The sequence below is a fragment of the Petromyzon marinus genome, chromosome 9, assembly GCF_048934315.1.
Source record: "Petromyzon marinus isolate PM22_M1 ecotype Great Lakes invasive population chromosome 9, UKy_Petmar_22M1.pri1.0, whole genome shotgun sequence".
Classification (NCBI taxonomy): Eukaryota; Metazoa; Chordata; class Hyperoartia; order Petromyzontiformes; family Petromyzontidae; genus Petromyzon; species Petromyzon marinus.
In genome coordinates this window covers 2,371,773-2,397,837 of record NC_133675.1, presented here as the reverse complement: position 1 = coordinate 2,397,837, position 26,065 = coordinate 2,371,773, and the positions used below count along the sequence as shown (strand labels likewise).

At 52.4% G+C, this 26,065-nt stretch overlaps 1 protein-coding gene and 1 long non-coding RNA gene across 2 annotated transcripts in view; one reads left to right on the top strand and one right to left on the bottom strand.

Annotated features, from left to right (window-relative positions):
- Positions 1-26,065, top strand: part of LOC116940708 (uncharacterized) — a 110,542-nt gene that overhangs the window by 27,716 nt on the left and 56,761 nt on the right. The gene's annotated exons all lie outside the window — the stretch shown is intronic.
- Positions 14,951-19,153, bottom strand: LOC103091760 (homeobox protein MSX-2). The gene is made up of 2 exons (XM_032950869.2): positions 18,257-19,153; positions 14,951-16,395 (listed from the first exon to the last, which is right to left on the bottom strand). Exons 1-2 carry the CDS (start codon positions 18,783-18,785, stop codon positions 15,968-15,970), a joined length of 957 nt encoding a protein of 318 aa, XP_032806760.1. The 5' UTR covers positions 18,786-19,153; the 3' UTR covers positions 14,951-15,967.

Genomic DNA, 26,065 nt, shown 5'->3' with positions numbered 1-26,065 from the left:
CCTCGTGGCGCCCGGCCGCGCGAGCTTCGGTTTCGGTGGGAGGGAGTCACGCCAGAGGCTTGCGGCGCTTCCTACTGCCTATAGCACCTGTGCTGCACGCAGGGCGGCGGGGGCTACCCCCTGTTACCCTCTTAAACGAAACACACACCAGGAATGATTACGCATCAAGCCATCACCACGATGGCCAGTGCTAGTTGGTGACATGTGAGGAGGGGGTTTGGGCGGTGTAAAGTCCTAGGCAGGGCTAGTTCAGGTGTTACTCGCCTCCGCTACTGATGTTAGCCGTGGTCACGAATAAAACTCATGTCGCCTGATTCAGAGTGCAGTGCGAGAGACTGCGCGAACGCTCCCCAACTATAACAGCAGTGCATTTCTTCTTTGTCTCTGCTCTGCTCTCAAGAAGAACAATTGCTCTAAACGTCAATCTACTTTATATATATTATTCTTGCATACAACGTGTTAATGCTATGCCATTTTAACGTAAGATGGTAATACGGCCTGGAGCTAAATGCTAATGTCGAGGTCTGCTCGCCACGATGAGAGGGCTTCAGGGTAGAGGGAGTTCGTCTCGTTTCGATATTCCTCCTCCGTTGACGGAGCGCAGACTGCAATCGGTTTACTTTATGGGCCCATAATTTGGGTTTCATGGCCACATTAGCGCTTCAGTCTACTTGTTTTCTATGGGTCTCTATGTATCTCTATGGCTCTCTACGAGTCTATGTATCTATGTGTGTATGCATGGGTTTACTATATGGCCCATCGTGTTGTTGTCCTCACCCGCACCTCCGATTAGCACGGTTGGCTGCGTACGGTGCGAAAGAAGTTCAACGTACATACATAGGTTTGGTTGCATAGCCACAATCACACGATCGTGGCTTGTCTTTAACGTATCGCGATGTGTCTCTGTATGTCGCTAAATGTATCTGTGTATCTCCATGAGTGTCTGTGTATCTCTTTGAGTCTCTACGTGTCTGTCTCTTTGAGTTTACGACATGGGCCAACAGTTTGAGTCGCGTGGCCACAATCGCACGGCTGTGGCTCGCCTCTTTGAATTCCCATTCGCGACGCAGGAGATGTGCGCGCAGTCGGCCAGGTTGGCGTTCTGATGCGGTCTGTGATGCCACCGCCAGTGCCTTCGAGGAGGAATCTCAAATCCTCCGGGGGGTGATGCAACAATGTTGTGGGTCTCGAATGAGGCTATAGGCAGTGTCAGTGACTCGCGCGGTGAGAGATGTTTTTGGATTCGTGTCTCTCATAGTACAGCCGTATGCGACCGACTACTGATAATTCGCGCTTAACCATCAACTACCACTTAACGAGTGTTCGCGCGCACAATTCATACCCATGAGTCACGCACAATGTTACACATGCATTACTAATAATTATTAATAATTTGTAAACCTTTGTCAATCAACTGCTGGATGAAGGCTCTCCTACGACGTGACTGTCGTGGAGTTGGTCTGGCCATACTTCACCACGCTGGTCAGTGCGTGGTCGAGATATCACTCGCAGTCGAAATTTGGGCCGCTGGTGCGCTAACCACTGCGCCACCGCTCCACCCTGAACATCTATCGCCGTTCAGGAACCTTTATTAAATGTATTTGTAAAGGTCGCGGACGCTGTGTACGGGGTACATACACCGTGCAAAACATGTACACGTGCGTTATGATTTTAAACAGCAACATGTGAAATTACATCCACACTATGACGACGGCTTGGGAAGGCCTCTACCCAGCAGTGGATTGATCATGGCTGATGATAACGATGATGTATGTAGAACGTAATTTGTGTTTAAACCTCACGTCCGTTCATATCAAGTCCCGTCAGCGTTATATTTAACACGTTTCCACGAACACACGTGTGTGTACTTATACATTGGAGTGGTGGCACAGTGGTTCGCTCACTGCGCTACGAACCCATCCACCTCGGTTTATTCCCCAGCCACGGCTTACATCATTGGCGAGTGATATCTTAACCGATCCCGGTCATCTACTGTTCCTCTTGCTGATTCGCATTGACCAGCGTGGCGAAGTATGGTCAAACAAACCCTATGATCGCCACAGCATGGGAAGGCTTTCGTCCTGTCATCGGTTCACAAAGAAGGGATGCTAATGAACATTATTTATATACAGTAATACCCCGGTGTATGTCGGGGATACGTTCCCGGAAAGTGCGACGACGAATAGCGAAACGACGTAAATGAAATCATTGTTTCTCATAAGAATGAATGGAATAAGGGAGGATGCGTTCCTAACGTCGCCACTTCACCTATTATGATATTCGCTTGTGCCTGTGACATTACCATTTTTTGGTTAATGACAGTTACGTCCAAATACACATATAAATAAAATAAACATCAGACATATTTAAATAAAAATAAACAACATATTTAAACAAAAAACAAATATTACCTTCCGTACTGGAGCTGGCTTTGCTTGCTGGGGAGACGGTGGCGAGGTGGAGGCATACACATCATCGATCCCTCTTATAACAGACTGTTGGGGCAAGTGATGTTAGCGAACACCTATGAAGGTCGGCACAGCACACGAGGGGGTGGGTGACCAGCACCACGCGCGGCCGCCTTTGTCTCCCCAGTGGCGAAGTGTACTCATCCACAGATCCGCACAAACTCACTCACTCACAGGAGCGCGCGCGCGTGCGTCTCGTCTCACCGCCGGCGCCGAATACAGTGACGTCTAATCTCACTTCTACGGTACCTAACACTTTTACGCTGCCTCTTAACCACAGATACATCCTTGTCACTTACAACACGCTTAGGAGGCGTGATGCTTAAGGATCACGTGCCCGCAACGTTACATTAAATAATATTTTTTTAAACGCCGCACTCAGCACGAGTGTACAGAAGTAAACTTTAACTCATATTATAAACAGTATACAACAGGATGCAGTGCACTATGCAACATCACCGAAATGCCGTACGCAAATAAGAAATTGTACTCTACAGTGCAGTACACGCCGGTATGCCCGACGCAAAGTGCTTGGTGTACGGGGTAGGGTTGGTGGAGGCGAGGGTCGAGAGGCGTCCGACACGGGAACGGAGGGACGAAGTTGCTGTCAGCGACGTGAGAGTGTGGGGGTAGAGGAATTGAGGCGACGCAAATCGGTTCGCGGTGTTCATAAAGTGACGACGTCTGTGCGAAACGACGTTCGAGGGGGAGACGTAAATCGGGGGTATTGGTGTAAATGCAATATGTGTACATGCGTAAAGACTTACGTTCCTTATGCGTGCGTGGGGAAATCGCTTTCGCAAAGTCACTTGCCCGAGTATGAGGCGCGATGCCACCGCCATACGCGACAGCCTGGTGATTGATTAATGCACGGGAACAGACGTCAACTTCGTCATCAAGCACCGCTCGTATGATACACAAAGATCCCCCGTGTAGCATTGACAGACTGTTGGGGCAAGTGCTGTTAGCGAGTAGCACCTATGAAGGCCGGCACGGCCTTTGTCTCCCCAGTGGCGATGTTTACTACACACCGCACCAAGTACTCTCTCACATACGCAAACACACATACAATACACATTGATACTTGTGACTCATGAAACTTCTAATACCGTTCTAACAGGGGCTACAAAGTACAGTGCACCGTTTGCACGCGTATACGAGAGTCTAGGCTTATAACTTTGTAATCTATGTATGCACATTGCGCTCCCAAAGAGCTCGGCGCATAGCTTGCATGCATATATGTTAAACCTCTTTACCGCACCGTGCACAGCCGACCGGTTTCACTCCGCGGGCAGCCCAGATCGAGGTCTGAGCACCGCTCCTCACTCGGGCAGCGCTCACCGCCGTCAGTGGGCCGAGGGGAACGCGTCCCCCCCCCCCCGGAGTGTGACGAGCAAGCCGATAGAGAGCCGCGGGCTCCTCGCTCCTCCTGGCAGCCAGTTCACGCGTGCACGCGCGCGCGTCGTCTTGCGCGTGCTCGTGCGCGCGCGTGAACTCGTGCGCGTGCCGGCTACGCGGTGCTGAGCGCCGCCGTCGTCCTGTCCTCGAGGCGAGCCGCGACGGTTAGCCGCATCAGCGGACTCGTGAGAGTTGGTGGTGTGGTTGGTGGTGTGGTTGGTGGTGGTGTGGTTGGTGGTGGTTGGTGGTGGTGGTGATGACGACTCTTGTCACCCATTCATTTACGCACACGGTGGTGTAGCGGTTCGCGCTACGAACCTGGCGACCCGAGTTCGATTCCCGCTCACGGACAAAATCAGTGACGATTATCTGAACCGGTCCTGGGCCTCCCCTAGGTCGACTCAGCCTCAAATGAATACCTGGTGCAGTGTGTAAACATCGCCACTGGGGAGACAAAGGCGGCCGGGCGTGGTGCTGGCCACCCACCCCCTCGTGTGCCGTTCTGGCCTTCATAGGTGCTCGCTAACAGCACTTGCCCCTATAGTCTGTTACAGGTTCAAATAAAATAACAAAAAAATAACAATAAACTCCGACGTTTCGATCGCAACTCAAGCGATCGTCATCAGGAAGAATAAAGAGGGGGACGCTGCTGAGGCAGACTTTTTAAAGGTTTAAAATGGGTGTACACCCATTGTGTACACCCATTGTGTACACCTTTAAAACAATCTGCCTCAGCAGTTTCCCCCTCTTGTGTTGCGATCGAAACGTCGTAGTTTTTATTTATTATTTGTTGTGTTATTCGTTGTTATGTTCTTTGAACCTATCGACGTGACTTAACCGAAAGACCCAAAGAATATGAATTCCTGCAGTCACGAAAGCTTTAAGTCAAGATTTAGTCCGTTACAGGCTCTCCGGGGAATCTTTATCTTTGTAATTTTTCAAAAAATATATATGTCATGTGATCGACCAATCCACTGCTGGATGAAGGCCTCCACCACAGAGTGTGCAGACGCCGTTCTTCATCCTGCCAAGTTGACACGCACGTTGGGACGTCGTTGTGTTCCAAAAACCGAGTACATGACCTCTCCGGACAGTATTAAACTCTGTCTTGATACAAATGTATAACACACACACACACACACCGTGCATTTCGAGTTTGTAAGTTTATAAGCGGTTGTCGTCAGGCTGTTGATGCAACAGCCCAGGGCTTGCGAGTCCCGTGTGTCTCCCACGGTCTCCCCACGTCGTCGTCCCCACTGCCTCCCCCTCTTCCCCCCGTGTCGCCGTCTCCCCTCCCGGCCCGTGACATCCTCGACGAGCCGCTCCGCGCTCGTGTCGACCAGGGGGAGGGGGGAGTGGTGGTGGTGGTGGTGGAGGGGGGGTGAATAACGCATGAGTCGGGACTTTCTGCGAGCGGAGATCACAGAACCTCATTTATATAACTTGAAAAGGGGGCAGAAAGCCTTCGGGGGGGGGAGGGGCGGAGGGGGGTCACGGTGAATTGTGTGTGTTGGGGGGGGTGTCATCATTTTTTTTTACTTTCTTAAACACAGAGCGAAGAGACAGCAGATTACCAGTTAGGCGGCGCACGGGGCGACGGACTCTTGGGGTCTTGGCTGTGGAGGGAGGCCGCGCCGTGAAGTCATTGAGTTGCTGGCAACTCCACGTGGGCGAGCGGGCGCCCTTGCACAAATACAAATATTCCCCGTATAGGCTCAACAGGCTGTAGGGGCAAGTGCTCTTAGCGAGCACCTATAAAGGCGGCAGTGTAGCGGTGAGCACGCTACCCCACGAACCCGGACATCAGAGTTCGATTCCCGCTCATGGCCAACACTATTTGACGATGATCTGAACCGGTCCTGGGCCACCCCTAGGTCGATTCAGCCTCAAATTAATACCTGGTGCGGTGTGTAAATATCGTCTCTGGGGATACAAAGGCGGCCGGGCGTGGTGTTGGCCACCCACCCCCTCGCCCCAACAGTCTATCAAGGCCATACGGGTTAATCATTGTCTCCGTGACCAGATCTGTATAACTTTACTTGACACCTAGTTTCTGGCAGCGCGTGTTCCAATCCTGAGCACGCGGTAAATTATTCGCCGAAGTGTCGATTGGAGCTCGCTGCGAACGGACACGCTGACAATATCCAGACGCTTGTTGCGCGGCGGTTCCAGATGCCCTAGCCATCACGCGCTCTACACATCCACGTACCATTGTTTCACGCGCACACCGAGTGAAGAAGAATAACTGATGATATGTTGCGGAGACATCGGCGCTCACCAATGGAACAATGTCCGGCCCCTCCAGTCACATAACCATCCACCCTACGGCTTTTGTTTATTGATTACAGTCCCGTATATAAACATTCACACAACTACTCTAATATTAATACTAACAGTCCCGTATATAAACATTCACACAACCACTGTAATATTAATACTAATGTCACAGCCCTTTGTTATAAAATACCCTTGTCGGATGAAGGACTCCCTCACTGTAGAGTCAGTCGTGGGGGGGGGGGGTGTTTTAACCATATTTCACCCTGCTGGTGAGTGCGAGTCGCAGCCCTCTTAAAACTTGGATTAAGGAGGTTGGGGCGGTGAGTGTGGGGTATGGGGGCAGGCCACATCGTTACTCACTCAGGAGACTCACTCAGGAGAGTGAGTAACGATGTGGCCTGCCCCCGTCTCTCGCGCACTCTGCTCTGGCGGTCACCCCACGTGTATATATTGTTCCTACATTCGTGGTTCGAGTGTAATAATTTATAACGTGGAGGGGCGGGGGGCTGATTACGGGGAATGGGTTTTTAGCACATACTAGCATCCCGACGATGTTGATAAAGGATAAATAACATTTGCTCCCGATAAGAAGACCAATTTTTCTGGATTTTAAACCATATTTGGGGGTGCGTCTTGGAATCGGATCGGCGCGTGTGTGTGGGAGACCGAATCTGTACGACTGCATAGCCACCTGGGAATGAGTTTGGGGGTGCGTCTTACTTTCCGGCGCAATCCTTACAGTTCGGAGAGTAAGATAGTCACACGCGCGGAGCTCGCGAGAAACACCCCCTGGTTACCTGACGCGAGAGCGGAGCGATGCCGCACGAGGTGTGACGGGAGAGGCGAGGACTTCTGTCGCGTCAACGAACACTCGGGAACGAAGCTCTTTGCGCTCGCCTGAAGTCGCCTCCACGCGGGTTCAAGCCACGGCTCCCCCTGCAACTGCGGACACTCGCAGCTCCCCCACGGTCTTCTCTCGTCGCCACCCCCTCCTCCTCCCTCCCCCATCACCCCAAACCATCCGCACTGTTCCACGGCAGTCGTCTCCACTCTGCGGTCGAGGCCGTGGTGATGATGATGGTGGTGGTGATGATGGTGGTGGTGGTGATGATGATCAGTCCCTGCGTGTGTGTGCGTGCGTGAGAGCGCTAATGACTCGCATCTGTTGATGGCTAAACTAGGAAGGCCGGACCGTCGGGAGAATCGCGCGCACGCACGCACGAGCGCGCGCACGCACGCGCCCCCAGAAGGCGCTTCCAAAATCCCCTCCCCGCGTGTCGGGGGACTCAGAGTCTGCACCGACGCCCGTTCCGTCAATCACCAACCGTGCAGATAAAACGCTGTGGAGCAGTTCCCAACGACGTTCCAGGAATTATGTGAGCACCCAGACACATATATCTCGCCGTATATGTCCTCGTGATGCTTGTCTGCGGTTGTGTGGATAGGAATATCGGGTACGGTGATACACGAGTATTATTATTATTATTATATCTAGGTGCAATCTTGCACTCTAGTGGCAGAGCCTTACACCGATAATAATCCCTATTGTAAGCCAAACCCTAGCAGCGTTCCGGAAAATGTCGACTAAGGAACAAAGCAAGCCCCTTTGCGTTACAGTTAATTAGCACGGAGAGATAAACGCTTGGATGCATTACATCGAGAGACAGAACGAGGAACGCGTGAGTCAATGGAACAAACATCGAGTCAGAGGCGACGCATTGACATTTGGGATTGGTCAAGGCAGTAAATGGGCTTGGGCAGGACGCATCGAGAGACGGAGTGGGTGCCGGCTGGGCGAGACTCGTAACGAAGCGACAGCCGGGACCGCGGGGGGTGGCGATGGCGTGAAGATGCCTTAATCCAGCAGTAGATAGACAAGGGCTGACAATGATGATAACTAAATATATTTACAAAATACATTTATATATCTGTGTCAATCCACCGCTGGATGACGGCCTCCTTGTCCACACTACCTATATGAGAGTCCATCGCAGTAATAATCTGACCATAATAAGTGCGTCTCTGTGTATGTATAGATATAGCGATGTAACAGATTACTGCAGCGCGCTCTCAACCCACCGCTGGATAAAATCATCCCCTCCCAGAAAGGGTAACGCGGGTTGTTTGACCACCATGCTTCACTACGCTGGCTCAGTGTGGGTTGTTGAAGTGGGTTGGTGGTGTGGGGTGGAGGGTCAGGATTGGTTCAGATATCACTCGCCACTGATGTTAACCGCACACGGGAATCGAACTTGGGTTGTTGGGTGAAGAGCGCAGTGTGTTAAGCACTGCGCCACCGTTCCACACTAATGCATGTACAATATTAACTGTTTATAGACACAGTTTGGTGTTCACGGAGATCCTGTGTCTGACCTTATGTGAAGAGAGGAGACGCACTCTGGCCTGATCGTGTGTGCGTATTGTGTATATATCGGCTACGCTTTAGCTGCAACGTTTCGTACAAGAGCCCTTCTTCAGCACTGGCCAAGTTTACACCCACTATACTCTTTGGTTCTATTGGATAAAGTCACGTGATTTTTTGTTATTTTATTGTTTACCTACGTGACTTTACCCAATAGAACCAAAGAGTATGGATCCTAGCAGTCACGAAAGCTTTAAATCTAGAATTTACACCCACTGTTGCAGCGAAATCAGCTACTGCTGCTCATAACTCTGCTGCTCATAACTCTGCTGCTGCTGCCGCTGCTTATGATGACGATTGAGTTGCTCCTCCGACCATTGCTGTTGCCACTCCAATTGCTGCCACCGCTGCTGAAGTTGCCGCAGGCGGCGCGGCTCGCACCGGGTCCGCGTGGCTCGAGGTTCCGGCCGGTGCTTGGCGGGAGCGAGGGGGGCCACGGGGGGCCGGTAGACACGAGGGCACGGCCACGGCGGCGCAAGGTCCCCGTGTCGGGGGGTGGTGGGGAGGGGGTGGCGGTCGGGGCCGCGAGCACCTGGGCCGCGCTTTGATTCGGGATTCCGGGCAATTTTCCGCCTCCTGCTCCCGACTTCCGGCTTTAAGAGGATTTACGGCCGCGCCGGACGATGATGGCGCGGAGTGGGGGGGGGGGGAAGGAACTCTGCAGGGCGGGTGGGAGACTCGGCGGCTCGCGGGGTACGCCTCCTGATATCCCCCGAGATGAAAGGGGGTTACCTGGTAGAAGGGGTGCCCGGTGAAGTTGAGGAAAGGGGGTTGGGGGGGGTCCGGTGGAGAGGGGGTACCAGGCGGACAGAGGTAATAACCGGTGGATAAAGAGGTGTCCAGTGGACAGAGGGGGTACCCGGTGGACAAGAGGGGTACTTGGTAAACAGAGGGGATGCACGGTAGAGAGAGGATATCCGGATGAGATAGGGGGGTACTCGGTGTGGAGAGGTGGTGTCCGCTGGAGGGAAGGGGGTACCCGGTGGAGGCAGCGAGCGGGGTGACTTCGCAGAGGGAGGATAACTCGTGGGGACGTGGTGCCTCCACAGCCGAGTGTGAATATAGAGCAGCAGCAGCAGCAAGGGCATAAGGAGGAGAAGCTTGTGGCTCAGTGTGAATTGGTGTCTGGTGGCCCATGAGCGGCTCCAATCAAAGCTACGCGTGATTATCCCTTCACGAGATACCGTACAACTGTAGCATGTAGCTTCGATTCTATAAAACTGCACGTTGCCTCCAATTGAAGATGTCGGATGTCTCCTAATTAACTCCGTGTCGACGAGGGGGAGTGGAGGGGGTGGGGTGTGGGGCTAATTAGTAACAGGCGGGGGCGAGTTGATGCGTGGAGCCGGATGCGCGCCCGCGCTAGCGCGCTCTCGGGGAAGGAGCGCGCTCGGCTCGGAGAGTTCAGCGCCGGCGTCTGCGACGGAGACAATCGCGAACCTCGCCCGCGCTCGACATTGAAGAATACGCGAAAGCAGAGGCAGTCCGCGCCAGAGACACGCGTGGAATGACGCGGCTTTTCCGTCCGCGCGAGTGTGACGAAGTCGTTTGTGAACCCGCGTGGCTCGTGAACGGCACGCGTGTCTAACGCGATACCAGATAGTAGCACACAAAGCCACGCTGCTATACACGACGATAACGATCATGCACATGTACAGCCGCGTTGGTCCGTGGAGGTTGTTTGACCATACCACGCTGGGTCAGTACGGGTTGATGAGTGAATAGAGGGGGCGGGCTATGACCGGTTCAGATATCGCTCGCGATCGATGCTAGCCGTGGCTCGTAATTTATCTCGGGCTGCCTGATTCGTAACTGCACAATATGTATACATATATAGAGAGAGAACACACCATAATATATATCTTCATACGTGTGAAATGTGGCAATTTCAGACCACGCATATTGTATACTTAACATTTCTCTCCGGCGACGCAGCGCTTAAGTATTCTAGTTACACGCGCGGTGATCGATTAAAGTCAACGATATAACAAGTCCCGTTAAGTCGCCTCCATAAACAACGCCGCGCCTAGTCACCGAGTTTAAACGTAGCGCGTGCAATTGTGACGCAAGACGCACCAGAGTGTGTTCTGTAGGTTGATGTCGAGGTTAGGGCCGGACTCTCGAACGGAACTAAACACAGAGGCGCAAGACCCCTCGCCCCCCTCCCCCACACCCACAAATACTCCCAAGCGGCCAAGAAGCGATCGGCACTCGCTGCTCAAAGCCGTGATCGGTGGTAGGAGTCGAACTCGTGTCCGCGAAACTCGGCGCCGGAACGATTCGTTGATGATCGGCGTCATCAGTGCCAACATCGGAGGAAGGGTAAACATTTGTTGTTTGTCATAATTATTCATCTTAGCCGGGTGAATTTAAAACAACAACAACAACAACAACTTCACCACATACCAACTTCACTCGTCGCTGACTCCAGCCGTGTTGGGGACGCGGCTCTATCAGACTCACTGTTGAGTCCTCATTCACACTCCGTTCAAACACTGGAGGTTACAACAACACTCACTCGCTTACTCACCCACTCACCACACTGCAGGTCACAGGCATAGCCTTAACAGACTGTTGGGGCAAGTGCTGTTAGCGAGCAGCACCTATGAAGGCCGGAACGGCACACGCGGGGATGGGTGGCCAGCACCACGCCCGACCGCCTTTGTCTCGCCAGTGGCGATGTTTACACACCGCACCAGGTACTCATTTGAGGCTGATTCGACCTAGGGGAGGCCCAGGAGCGGTTCAGATAATCGCCACTGGTGTTGGCCATGAGTGGAAATCGAACTCGGTTCGTCGAGTTCGCAGCGCAGCGCGCTAACCACTACGCCACCACAACACTCACCCGCTCACAACACCGCAGGTCAACAACAATTACGCGTCCGCTTCTTCCCTTCCACCGCTCCGCTTTGTAATTCCCTCCCATCGCCTCTTTCCCCCCAAGGTCCGTACAATAAATAACTTTGCCCAATTCAAGAAACGTATTTGACTTGTATACACAGCATCACAACCACAACAGTGACTGCTTGTTGCTGGCCGCTCGGCGTGTCCGGCCTTTTCAAGCAAACGGGTGTCGGGAGTCCGTTCGAGCAACGAGCGTCGATGCGAGAGGCGCACGTGACCCACGCAGGGACGTGGGTCACGTGGCCGCACCTATTGTCACCTGAAGCGCGAGAGCGCAGGGCACGGGGGCTGCCGGGGTACACGCGTGCGACGGTGTCTGGACGAACACAAAAACAGGCAAAGATCCCCCATATAGACTTTTAACAGAGCGTTGGGACAAGTGCTGTTAGCGAGCACCTATGATGGCCGGCACGGCGCACGCGGGAGTGGGTGGTCAACTCCACGCCCGGCCGCCTTTGTCTCCCCAGTGCTGATGTTTAACACACAGCACCAGGTAATCGTTAAAGCGGACTTGACTTCGGCAAGGCCCAGGATCGGTTCAGATATTCGCTGACAATGATATTGGTCGTAAGCTGGAATCGAACTCGAGCCGCCGGGTTCATTCGCAGTGCGCTAACCACACACACACATTCCTCTAAATATATACATACTATACACTATACACTACATACATACATCTTGCACATGCGCTACATACACGCACGCTAGACACACACGCATACCGTACGTTATGAATACATATGCACATTTAGCATACGAGATATACAACGATATACGTTATATACACACAGAGATAGATCATATACTTAATGCACATACATATAGCATATATTACTGATACGTATCGTATACTCGAGACGCGCACATCCCCCACCGTGCTAATACCTCCGATTAGCACGGTTGGCAACGTACGGTGCGAAAGAAGTTCTTCAGTAACGCGGACATAATTCACACACACACATATATTGTTATGAATATACAGATAAACGTTACTAGGTGGCTTGACACACACAGGTACACACACTTATACATTGTAAAAACACAAGCGATGTGTTGCCGAGACAAACCAATATTACACAACAAACATAACGGAAACACAAACGTGCATCATGTCACGTGTACATATAAAACGTTACATACAACAGATAAAATGCACTATGTACATAACGCAGATACATCATTCGTAAAAAATAACACGTGAAACCGAACACGTACACACAAATGGTGGTAACAGAACACAAGTACACCCCCAACTACACCCATATGTATATGCTAAGACAAATATCCCCCGTTTAACCTTAACAGACTGTAGAGGCAAGTGCTGTTAGCGAGTACCTATCAAGGCCGGCACGGCACACGAGGGGGTGGGTGGCCAGCAACCACGCCCGACCGCCTTTGTCTCCCCAGTGGCGATGTTTTTGCATCGCACCAGGTACTCATTCGAGGCCGAGTCGCGTTCGTAGCGCAGCGCGGTAACCGCTATCCCACCGCTCCCCAGACATCACAAGTATCGCAGGCATTAATAAAAAACACACGAATTCACATCATGCACGATATTACAGACCACTCAAGGAGTGACTTGGGACACACACAAATGCAAACACGAACAATCATACGTAATATACATACATCAACCTTACACAATAAACCTACAAAACACACACCTCTTGCATAAAATACGTTGATAACAAAACGATCGATTGACAAACATACGAAAATAGATCAAATTTATCGCGATCTAGTGATACACAAACGACGGGACACTGGACCCACATATAACACGTAACATACTTTAAACAGATATATATCGCCAAGATAAATCAAGCACACAAATACTTAACAGATGTATCTTACACATAAATAAAATAAATGTTGGGGTTGTCGCTTGCACATCTAATACATCGAGATGTGCACACACGACACACATGTTGTACATACATTGCATATTCAGTGCTCGCACTAATACAATCGTTGACATAGAATACACATCATTAATAGTACGCATGCAATTCTAGAGGTAACTGGTCATATCTATACACTTCACTTACACACATGAATGAATATACACGCAGAGTGCATAACACACATGACAAGAGGTGGCAGGAAACACACACATATACGCACAGCATGGCGTACATACACTACGCAAATTACACACACACACACATTAATTACATACAGCGCATACCCATGCATGCAACACCAGCATACGCCGACTAATAGACGCAACAACAGTGCACAGATATTAAGATTTGCCGTCTCGATTTAGCAGACCGTTGGCGCAAGTGCTGTGAGCGAGCACTTCGGAAAGCGGGACACACAAAAAACCCCCGTATAGCCTTAACAGATCGTTGGGGCAAGTGCTGTTAGTGAGCACACCTATGAAGGCCGGCACACGAGGTGGGTGGCCAACACCACGCCCGGCCGTCTTTGTCTCCCCAGTGGCGATATTTGCACACTTCACCAGGTACTCATTTGAGGCTCAGGACCGGTTCAGATAGTCGTCACTGGTGTTGGCCGTGAGCGGTAATCGAACCCGGGTCGCCAGGTTCGTAGTGCAGCGCTAACTGCTACACTACCGCCCCACACACACACACGCCGTACATAAATCACACACACACAACGGGTGTATTTACACACACACCTATATATTGCCGCTCACAGCCAGCGCCGTTGTATGGCTACAGAACCTCTCCATTGATTTACAACTTTTTTTATGCGGCTCCAAATATTCAGCGTCTTATCTCAGCAAGGCGCCACACGAAAATGACACGCGCACACATCTACATACAAGGACGTAGACTATGTACTTACACACAGACACAGGGTATGCACCATGTGGGTTGTCTGCGTGTAGTCTGTGGGGATCGGTAGCGCAGCGGATGGCGCGCAGTGCCAACACCAGAGACGATTAACTAATCCATTCCTGGGCCTCCTATAAGTAGACTGGGCCTCAAATGAGTAGCTGGTGCGGTGTATAAACATCGCTACTCGAGAGACAAACAAAGGCGACCGGGCGTCGTGCTGACCACCCACCCCCTCGTGTGCCGGCCTTCATTCGGTGCTCGCTAACAGCACTTGTCCCAACAGTCTGTTAAGGCTATACGGGGGATCTTTGTAGTCTGTAAGCTGTCGCATTTACCAAGCCCGCACCCTGTTGCACGCAACTTGTAGTAATGATCCAAGTTTAATAATAATAATAATAATCGCCAAATTCTCTCGCGTTCACCGAGTTGTTTTTCAAGTAACGTTCATCCTCAATTACTACCAGCGACAGCTCGCTTGGAAACCAACCACAAGACCCCTTCAAAATAAAACACGCCGCGCGAAGAGCTGCATTGGCGTCGATGCATTGTGTCGCGTGAACGCTGGCGAGACGGCGGAGGCGTTTGTGACATCGCCGCGGTGGAGGCGACGATGCGCCGTCCAGAGCCGCTGGCTCGTCCGGGGAAAACAAATAAAAACCCATCCACAAAGTGCGTATAACTCACACCAAGTATTTTATTGTCGATGTTTCGTAGTACAGTAATAATTATACAAAAAACGTATAGATCATTGAAAATGCATAATATAATAATAACCTATATATGATATAATTTACACTATGGTACAAGGAGGAGGTCCCTTATGCGAGCTCACAGTCCGTGGCGGCCGTCCCGGCGTCGTGGTGCCGCTCACGTTGTTAGTCCCCGCACAGCAAGGGGGGGGGGGGCCCTCAGACGGCACCGCAGGGGGGCGTCCCGGACTGGAGTCCCCTTCTGGGTCCTCGTTGGGTTCCTTTACCGAACCGAACTGCTTCCGGGAAATCGTTCTGAAGACTGGGGACGGTGGCGCTGCTGCACAGTTGGCCTAAATACGGAGAGGGACGTTCACGGGCCATGGTGGACGGGTGGGAGGTCTTCAGCCCCCCTCGTGCCCCGCGCACTCATTGCGCGTAGCACCGCGTGGACTTCAGTTTTTCTGTCTGCGTGGGGGCCCCACGAGTACGTAGCTCATCCCGGTGTGAGCGAATCGGACACACACACACACTCACGTACACGTGCACAGACATAAAGAATAAAACAAGGAGACACAGATAAAGACAAATAGACACACACATTCGTATATATACGCAGAGACATGTGTATACGCAGAGACACACGGAAACATGCATACTGATACGCAGACAGACATGAATGCGGAAACATATGCATACAAACGCACAGACAGCCACACACATAAGACATTGAGACGGATACACGGGCACACAGAGGTCGCGCGCAGACTCGCACACAAGTACACAGATTCCTCGGACACTCCCACGCGCACTCACACGCCCAGGCTGGTGCCGGACCCTGCGCCACACGTAGCCCAGGTGCCGGTCGCAGCCGTGGCCACTCGTGACGCCATCGCCGCTCCCGAGGTCGCGACGATGGTGGCAGCTGCGGCGGCGGCGGCGACGATGGCGATGACGACGGCTCCACGGTCCAACAAGCGGCCACACGGGCCACCGGGGTCCTCACGAGAGCGGGTACATGCCGTAGCCCATGGGCGCCGAGTAGAGTCCCAGGTGGCCCATGGGCAGCGCTGCCCGCGGGAAGGCGGGGGACACGCTGGCCGTGGCGTACAGCGGGGCCCCGAACTGGAACGGTAGCCCGAACCCAGCGGGCGTCAGCAGGGGCTTGGCCGCAGCAGCCATCTTCAGCTTCTCTAGCTCGGCCTCCTGAAGGCGCTTGGCCTTGGCGCGCCGGTTCTGGAACCAGATCTTGACCTGGGTCTCGGTGAGGTTGAGCGAGTTGGAGAACTCGGCACGCTCCGCGATGGACAGGTACTGCTTCTGCCGGAACTTGCGCTCCAGCGCCAGCAGCTGCGACGTGGTGAACGGCGTGCGCGGCTTGCGGGACGCCTTGTGCTTGCGCAGCGTGCACGCGGGGGGACTCAGCCGTCCTGCGAGTCGGGGGAGTGGCGGGGGTGGAATAACGGGAGAGATGGAGAGTTAGGGGAGAGTTAGGGGAGAGCTGGGGGGGGCGAGGGGGAGAGTGAGGCTGGAGTTTTGGATGAAGGAGCGCCCGCGGTGCGTGGAAGGGAAAACGCGGCCCAACTTTTCACGCCGCGCGCAGCTCGACAATTAACTCGCTGAATATAAAACAAATGAAACGCATTATTATTAAAGAGCATTCAACTGAACGGAATACCGAGTCGTAATTATCGTTGATAATTGTTATAATTGCCGCAAACAAATGTACGGACTTGTGTTGACAAGTCGTGTGCAAGCATGACCTAATCGCGCGCGACATTCGTGACACAACGCCACCTTTTAAACAACGGCTGATGGACAGCGGCAAAGATACAACGCCAGAGAGCGTCGTTACATCTGATGAAGAGCCGTTGCCAGAAACGACGGCCTCGCGTTTCCGCTGCAAGCCATAGGATCGTTCTTTCGCGACGAATTTGCTGCACGTTTTCAATTAGTGTGAGGTATGGTCAAGAACGACGTGTGACCAACACGACGCGAACCAGCCCCTTTGCGGCAATGGGCTAATAAAATGGACTGCAAAACACACACACACACGCGCGAGCATTAATTAACCTATCTAAATCGGGGAATACGCTAAAACAGAATTGGATGATGGGGAAACAAACACCGCTCCCGTCTCAGTCCCGATAAAGTTGACACAATATCGCGAGCATGTTTACCGAGTGCCGTATAAATAACGCGTCCCGCGCGCGTGCAGTTTGAGCCACTCATTCAGCAACAACAGATCGGTGTCGGTGAGCACGCGGCAGACACAACCGCTCGCTCTGGCTAGCGTTCAAATAAGGAGATCGGGAAAACATTAAAAGACTCAACTACGCTCATCGATACAATTCTCTTACGAGAAACGTAATATAATTAAAACACAAAATGTGTTTAAACAATATGCAAATTAATACAACCGTGTGTAAATATATACAGCATACAGAATACGAGATATAAACGCGTGTGATTATGGACGATTACGTTTCGACTCGAGTCGGGTATGAAGTTACTTAATGTTTTACGGCCAAGTTGAATTCGAAACTCGGGAGCCACCGACAAGAGTCTTAAACTTTGTCCTCGTATTCTTCGTTATAAAAACGCTCCAATCGGCGGCGCAAATCACTCCAAGTGCTGTAGGGATAGTGAAAAGAGTTTCTCTCTCAGCAATGCCGATGGCATGCGAAGCAAAGGCATAGAGGCCATTACGCGCTACCGGCCCGCGATGACAATCGAGAACCCCACAACTGGGCTGCATAACATCGGCACAAAATAAAGAGAGAAGTTCACTCAGCTTGGACGTGTCGATGATATCTACCGTCTCTAGAATCTAGTCTAATTTACACAACAACGCCACAATAAACACCAGGCATAACAACAACAGCAGCTCGAGTTGCGTGCGAGCGGACGCGTCGGGTTGGCAACCGCGCGCAACATTTCGGCTCTAAGTCAAAGTCGGTTTCTAGTTCGAATCGGATCGGAACTCGCAAAAAGTTACTTCTGAAAAGGCAATCGCAGTTCTGTCAGTTCGGCTTTAGGGTCCGTTTGTAGTGTACGAGTTTAAACATGCCCACCCTACAGCATCATGTCCACCCGACGGCATGATCACTGTCCTAGAGCCAACTGTTACACACTTGATAGGTTCGTTCTCTCTAAAACAAGCGAGTCGGTTCTCGATATCACGAATCTATTCCGAGTCTCCTGCGGCCGGTAGCAGCGCTGCCCCAACACACACGGCACAGGTGAGCGGGCATCAGGTACAACGGGTGAGAGTGTATCGGCGATACGTACTCGGCGGCGGAGAGTAGGCAGCTCCGTGCATCCACCCGGCCAAGCCGTCCTGGGGGTCGCCTTCCGCGCAAGGCTCCCCGCCGTCGGCGCAGTGGCTCTGAGGCCCGGGGCCCGTGGGACCGCGGTGCAGGAGGCTCTTGACGGAGTAGGGGGAGCTTGCGGGCAGCGGGCCCGGGGAGCGATCGCCGGCCGTGCCGTCGCTGGCCGAGCGCAGCGCCGAGTCCCTGCTCGGTCGCCGGTCGGACATGAGCGACTCCACGCTGAAGGGCAGCGCGCAAACACTCCGCGCGCTCTTCGCGGCCACATCGAGGCCCGACGGTGACGATGACAACGACGCCGATGATGATGATGTTGTTGACGACGACGACGAAGACGACGGTGAATGTGACGACGAGAGCTCTTCCCGGGCAGCCTTGCCGTCCTGCATCGCGGCGGGGCTCTGTTCCGCGTCCGACGCAAACGAATCTGGAGTCGGGGAAAGTTTATGCGACTTCGCGTCCTCCTCGACCGCGAAGCGAAATGCGTTCATGTCCTCGCGACTAAAACACACTCCACCGCAACCTTCACTGCTCTACAAATCCCAACGACAACTGCCACCACCACCACCACCACCGGGCAGGAAGCAGCAGGGTCTCCGGGTTGCGAACTCCCGCGCCTCGCTGCGCGCGCGCGTCGCTGCGTCCACCTGGTGACTTCTCTCAGCGCTGCGCAGCCGGGCAGCAGGGAGCGCAGTGCGGTGATGACACGGATCTGGGAGCCGCGGTCGTTCTCATGGCCGGGGGAGGTGGCGAAGTGGTGAGGTGAGGCGGGGTGGAGAGAAAGAGAGGCGGAGGAGGAGGAGGAGGGGGGGGGGCATCGAGCTACCGCGCCGGGAAGTCGGGCTCCCATCTCGGCGAGGAGGTTTTAAAGGAGGGGGGGGGGGGTCCGCCCACGGAGGCGGTGCGCCCCGGCTGACGTTGGCTCCGCCGGTCCGCAACCATTGGCTGCCCTCGTGGGCCGGCTATCAATAATCATTGCGAGTAAATTAGTCTGTAATCACCCGGACCACTCGCGGCGAGCCGGGGTTTATTGATGGCCCCGAGCCCCTCTAATCTCCGCCGAGCAGGAGCGCCCGTGGAGTAATTTTTAGCCCAAAATTGTCTCTGGTCTGGGGGAGTCGCGCCGACTCAACCCCGCCACACGCAATTACTCGCATCATATGGTAGCGTCGATGATGATGATGATGGGCCGTGGGTATTGGCGGTGTTTAGTTAAGTACGCCGCGCTTAACGCGTTCCGAACGTGCGCCGTCGCTAAATGAATCCGCCCGTTGTTAAATTTTCGAACGCTCGGTGCTGGTGGAGGGGGGGAGGTTGTGGAGGGGGGTGGAAGTGGTGGACCCCAAGAAGCCTTAAATGGTCCCGCGGGATCGATTGGTTGCCTGGAGGCAGCCCCGGACGGGCTAATTGCGAGTCTAACCCCCTCTGTCACTATTAGGCGGATGGTTTAATAAGGCAGACGAGTGGGTTGTTTTTAGGCGCCAGCGTCGGCGGGATCAAAGCGCGTAACCTCGGGGTGAATGGGCAAGGGTCCCTCCCTCCTCCCGCCCTCCCTCCCTGCCTCCCTCCCTGCCTCCTCCTCCCCGCCGCCGCGCCCCGCCTCGTGCTGGAATCGCCGCCCTTTGCGCTCCGGCGCAACTGCACGGATCACGCTCAGCGCACCGCTCCTGATCGCATCCCTATAGAGTGCGGTGGTGGTGTGGGGGGGGGACGATGTTCATGCACGGGAATGGAGAGCGCGAGAGACGAGGGGAAGAGGGAGGAAAGGCCAAGAAGAGAAAGGGGCAGAGAGAGAGATAAGTGATCGAAACCATCAGCGGGGTCTGTGTCACGGGGGAGGGAGTAGATGAGAAGACGGCGGCACGGGGGGGGGGGGAGGTCATAGTAGGAGGAGGAGACGCTGAGAGGTGGAGGAGACCGGCTCCATGGGATGGAGGAGACGGGGGAGGAGACGTCGGCCCCGCCCTCGGCCAGCGGGGAGCGGCGCCTGCGCGCTCTGTTGCTCAATTAGCGATCTAATGCGGCAATTAGCATAATGGGCGTGACCATCGCGAGAATGAGGGCCCAGTTCTCTCCCGAGCGGCGTCCAGGGTCCCCGTGCATGGGGAGTGTAATAGGCGCTCGCTAACCCCACTTGCCTCCTCTCTAGGGCTCTCGACACCGCCGCCGTGCGTCGCGCGTTGTGTTTCGATCGCGGGCCAACCGCGGTTCGAGTCCTGGCCGTGATGCCGCATTTATTAAAACCGGTGCGCAACTGATGCCTGAAAGTGGGGCGGTTTATCCTTTAGGTCGACTCAGACGTGAATGGGTACCCGGTGCTGTGGTGTGCTCATGAACGTCAGCGCGGGGGGATGCAAACACGTCCGGTCTGATCTTGATTTGAAGCTTTCGTGACTGCAGGAATCCATACTCTTTGGTTCTTTCGGTAAAGTTACGTAGGTATAAAATAAATCACGACGTTTCGGGCGCAACACAAGCGTCCATCACCTGATGATGATGACGGACGCTTGTGTTGCGTCCATCACCTGATGATGATGATGGACGCTTGTGTTGCGCCCGAAAAGTCATGATTTATTTTATACCTACGTGACGTCCGGTCTGCGCTGCGCGGTGCAGGCCGCACCAGTCCCTCCGTGTGCCACGCTGGTTTTAATAGGTACTAGCTAACAACATTTCCCCTCCGTCGTCAATAAAAAACACACACTAGGTACAAGCCTTTGCATGAATACGCAGACAGAGGCGACCTGGTCCGAACGGCTCCAAAACCCTCGTTTCCCTGCCGCCCTGTTAGCCACTGAGCCGTATGATGATTGTAGTCACAGTTCGACTCCCGCAGGCGAGCGGCCCGTAACGATTCAATCTATACCTTACACATTTATTATTGACTCTACCGGCTGTGAAGAGGAAGCGGGTAACTTTAAGCGGACGATGTATATAGCTCATCATAGATATTCTTAGCGTGAGTAAAACGTTGGTAAAAAACTAAATACAATGACTCGTGCGATTTTATTTCTGGCTGCCTCCAACACGAAAAGATACAATCCTCAATGGGACTTTGGCCAAACATCCCGGTTGGAGGATCCCTCAGCGACGCAGTCTGGAGACTCGGGGAAGGCTCTCTCGCCGAGCTAAATCATCACCGTCAGCTATGACCTATCCACTGCTGGATGAAGGCCCACCGCAAAACCGTCGCGCGACGCCAACAGTCTGCGTGGCTCCTCGTGTGTGCGAGCTCACACTGTATCGCTGCGGACGTCCAACTCACGCTCAGGTAAACACTCGTCCGCTGTACTTACTATTGTAATTAAAAAAAAACGCAATAAAGTTAAGCATCTGGCCGCCGTCATTCGTTATACATCACGAGGGAATAGATCTCACTCGTGCGGGAAGGCGTGGTGCCATCGTGAATTACGAATGTCGAGCCGCCTCTTCGCTGGCACGAGAAGCGTTTCCAATTAAATTCCTCTGCGTCACCACAGCCACACGCGCGCCCACCTCGCGATCCGGTGGTTTGAATGCGTCAACAGTTCGGGTCTCGGCTGTCGGGACTCACCTCGTCGTCGCGTCCCTGCGCCGTTAACAAAAAAACCCAACAAGAACCCGTTTGTACGTACGAATGATGAACTTTGTTCGCGCCGTACGTGGCCAGCCGTGCTAATCGGAGGTCAAGGAATGTTAGAGATTAGAATCGGACGTTTCAGAAGTTTATTATCCGAGTGATTTGCCAACTGAGCTATGCAGCAGTTCTTTTTCAAGGGTGACTCAACGGCAAAACACGGCAGCAAGAGTGAAAAAAAAACAAGCCGTAAAATATAAACAAAAATTACAACGTAAATAAAAACTAATTATCTCACAAATCAATTACGTACATTCCCATTTGTATTATTTCGACCTCAATAGTGTGCGGGCCGCGAGATTGGAACGTGGGATTTCCACTGATGTGACGCGCACACAAAGACAACAAAAGGGGCAGTCACGGGTACAACCGCTCGTTAGACGTGACGACACTCACGTGACAACTCCCGCCGGTGTGACGTCACCGCCTGTCGCCTCCCTCTGGATCCTGGGAAGTGTTCCCCGGTCTGGTCGTCAGTCACGCGTAGCTCGTGGGGGGCCCAGGGGCGTGGTGGGGGAGGGGGGGTGAGACTGTGGGGGAGGGGGTGCCTTTATTCAGAGCCTGACGCCACGCGGATTTTTACCTGTGGGGTAGGTGGGAGGGGGGGGGGTCAGCGAGTTGCTATTAAATAATAGCATTTGATTTTAAATGTTGTTTATATGTTTATGGAGTGCACACCGTGTTCCTGATTATGACTAATTTTAATACTGTAGTTGGTTCAAGTACGTGGGGTGGGGTGGAGCGGTGGCGCAGTGGTTAGCGCAATGCGCTGTAAGACCCCGGACCTCTTCAGATCGATTCCCCGGCTCTCATTAGTGACGAGTGAACTCTGAACCAGTTCTGGGCCACCCTCCCTCTTCACAAACCACACTGACCGGCGTGGTGAAGTATGGTTAAACGACTCCCACGACCGACCGTGTGGGCAGCAGGCCTTCATCCAGCAGTTGATGACAAAAGACGACACACATTAAGCATCTCCTACTGATATCCCTATGACCAATTTAATATCTGGTTTTACACTTTATTTACATTATTGTACGCGTTTCCAAATCTTACGAGTCATGCCATTTTAGTTACTGGTTGTCAACAGTTCTAGTTAAGATTTTGTAGGATACTGTACCATCTTCTGGAGTTTACTGCAACTGCAACAGAACAACCAATAATTTACCTCGGAAGATAATTACCCTTTTCCGGATTATAAGACGCAACCCGTGCGTGCGTGACCAGATTTCCGTAACTTTATTGACACCGGGGCACACACCTCTCGAGTTGCGGCTTACTTTCTGGATGATCTTTAAAGTTCGGGGAATACGGTAGTCAATGACTTAGTTGAGTACCGTACTTTACTGCGACCATCTCACGATTAAACGCACGTGGGGCCCCCCAACAAAAAAACACAAACGTGCCCCCCCCCACCACCACCACCAAGCCCAACACGGGCGAGGGAGAGTGTGGCCTCTCTCCGTGAGAGTTGAGTCTGCACCGCCTCCACACGCGTGCAATTACATCTCTAGTGCCTCTCCGACGGGTAATTTTTGACTTAAGGGATAACGAGAGCGATATAATTATGCGGCAAATGATATACGGCGGTAGCACGTAGGTGCCCTGTGTGTGTGAGTGAGTGCGTCCGTGCGGCGTTGGTGGAGGCAGAGGTGGAATCCTGCACTGTACCGCACAACACTCGCACAGATGTCTCCGCGTTATTGTCCACGGCGGGACGCGTGTAGCCCGGGGCAGTGTGAAGGGGATAATTACAATCGTGACATTTGACGAGGGCCAAGCGCTCACGATTCACTCTCTCGGCCAGGGGGATTAATCGTCCCGATTAGAGTCAATAATTCGTTTTGTTCGTAACCGTTGTACCCTCTCGTGTGCATTGTCTGCTGCCTGTGTGATGCTCCGTCTAATTGTCTTCGTCTCTGCCTCCACCCGTAAATTGGCACGCAACTTTCCCACCGTCACCATCATCACCGCTGTAATTATCACGAGTCAGTGTCTATCTACTGCTGGGTGAAGGCCTCCCCATCCCTCACGGATGCCCCAATGTGTCGTCAGGCTGCTGCTTCTGCTGCGCTTGAGCCAACATTGTGGCTTGATCTTCGCGGTAGTCGTTATCTCTCCGTTTTTCTCACTCTGTCTCTCTGTCTTTCTCACTCTGTCTCTCTCTGTGTCTCTCTGTCTCTCTCTGTCTCTCTCTTTCTGTCTCTCTCTCTGTCTTTCTCACTCTGTCTCTCTCTGTCTCTCTCTTTCTGTCTCTCTCTTTCTGTCTCTCTCTCTCTCTGCCTCTCTGTCTCTCTCTGTCTCGGGCGCCTCCCCTCCTTTGGCTGCCATTCCGTCACCAGTCTTGTTTAACGGCCATCGCAATTCCTACAGCGACGCGTCTTACCCAAACTCCACTCACGATTGTGTTCTCCATATGCGCGTCTTCTTCAATTCGTGAGCTCCTCGTGATGACTTGGTGTGCTTCCCAGCGTGCGTCTCTTCTCCGTGCCACTGCTATCGTTGCGTCGTGGTATAATACAAAGTCCCTGTTCCCCATCCCTATGCCATGGTGCAGGGCAATGCACACTGATTGGAAGAAAAGAAAAAAACTTCCCTTCTGATTTGTTGCTTTTTTTAAAGATCAAATTCATCGTCTCTAAAAGCACTCCGCTCTGATTTTGGTCGCCTCGTTATCAGTTTTAAGCCCCGCGGAGGCGAGATGTTAACTACCACGCTTGGTGTACGGGAGGTCGTGGGTTCGATCCCGAACCTGACGCCTGCTGCTGTATATTTGGAGTTTGCACGTCCCTCTCCCTGTGGTCACGTGGGTTTTGCTCCGGGTCCTCCGGTTTTTCCCTCCACATTTAGAAACATGCTTTTAGAGTATTTTGGCTGCTATACATTTCCACGTGATAAGCCGCTTCGTTGAGCTATCATTTTTGTTCAGGATCGATTCTTAAAAGTGAGGTGTATAGCTCTTTTTTCAGAAAATAAAACATTGTTTGGTTTTAGTTTTATCCCGGCGCGTTTTAAATACAGTACGGTGCTTGATTTACCCATACAATACAGATTAGCACGGTTGGCTACGTACGGTGCGAAAGAAGCTCAGCATACATACAGTACTTGCTTTATGCATACACATTCTGCTGCTTCCAGTTGTGTCCGTTACACAAATCGATTGTTTCACGCGAAATTAGATACGTGCAAGTATAGCGTGTGTAGTCATCGCTTTTAATTGACGATGAAAATGGATAGTTCAATGCCTAATGCATGAATACAAATCACGAGTTGAATTCCGATGAAGCAGTAGTGTGACACTGTACTGCGTGTTACATTGTTCCACTGTGGTAGTAATGATTGGTCTTTGTGAGTTTAGTGAGCCGAGGGAGGCGGGCGAGGGAGGGAGAGAGAGAGGACCGATACTAATGATACTAGCCATGGCCGGGAATTAAACTCAGTCGGCCGGTGTTCGCATAAGCGATGCGCTAACCACAATGTTTAATTCCTAATCACGTAGTTTAAACGTGGTATCTGATTGTTTAGTATGGAACACCACTGAGGCGGACAACGACGTCTCAATGAACATATTATTATTGATTTGAAGCTTTCGTGACTGCAGAAATCCAATACGCTTTGGTTCTTTCGGTAAAGTCACGTAGGTATAAAATAAAATAAATCACGACGTTTCGGGCGCAACACAAGCGTCCGTCATCATGCTTTCCCACCTGATGACGGACGCTTGTATTTGCGCCCGAAACGACGTGATTTATTTTATTTTATACCTTCGTTACTTTACCGAAAGAACCAAATAGTATATATTATTATTTACGAAATCCCCGTGTTGTTAACACGCCGTTTGTTACGCTACGAATATTCGATTCAAATCGATTTCGCCCACCCACGACTTCACGTGCATCTCATCGCGCGTGTAAACATCGATTACGCATATCACGGGACCTTTTTCGGCCACTATCAAAGTGTGAAAAATAAAATGAGAGCATGTTTGAGGCATGGTCACCACAAGCACGTGCGGTCAACGCAGACCTGATTCCTTGCAAAAGGTATCTGTTTGGTATTTGAACATCGCAACACCTACTGTTTTATTGCCCAGAGAGGGTAAAACCCATTCTTATTTTTCATACATCGATTGAGCGATTAGACGAATTCCGATAA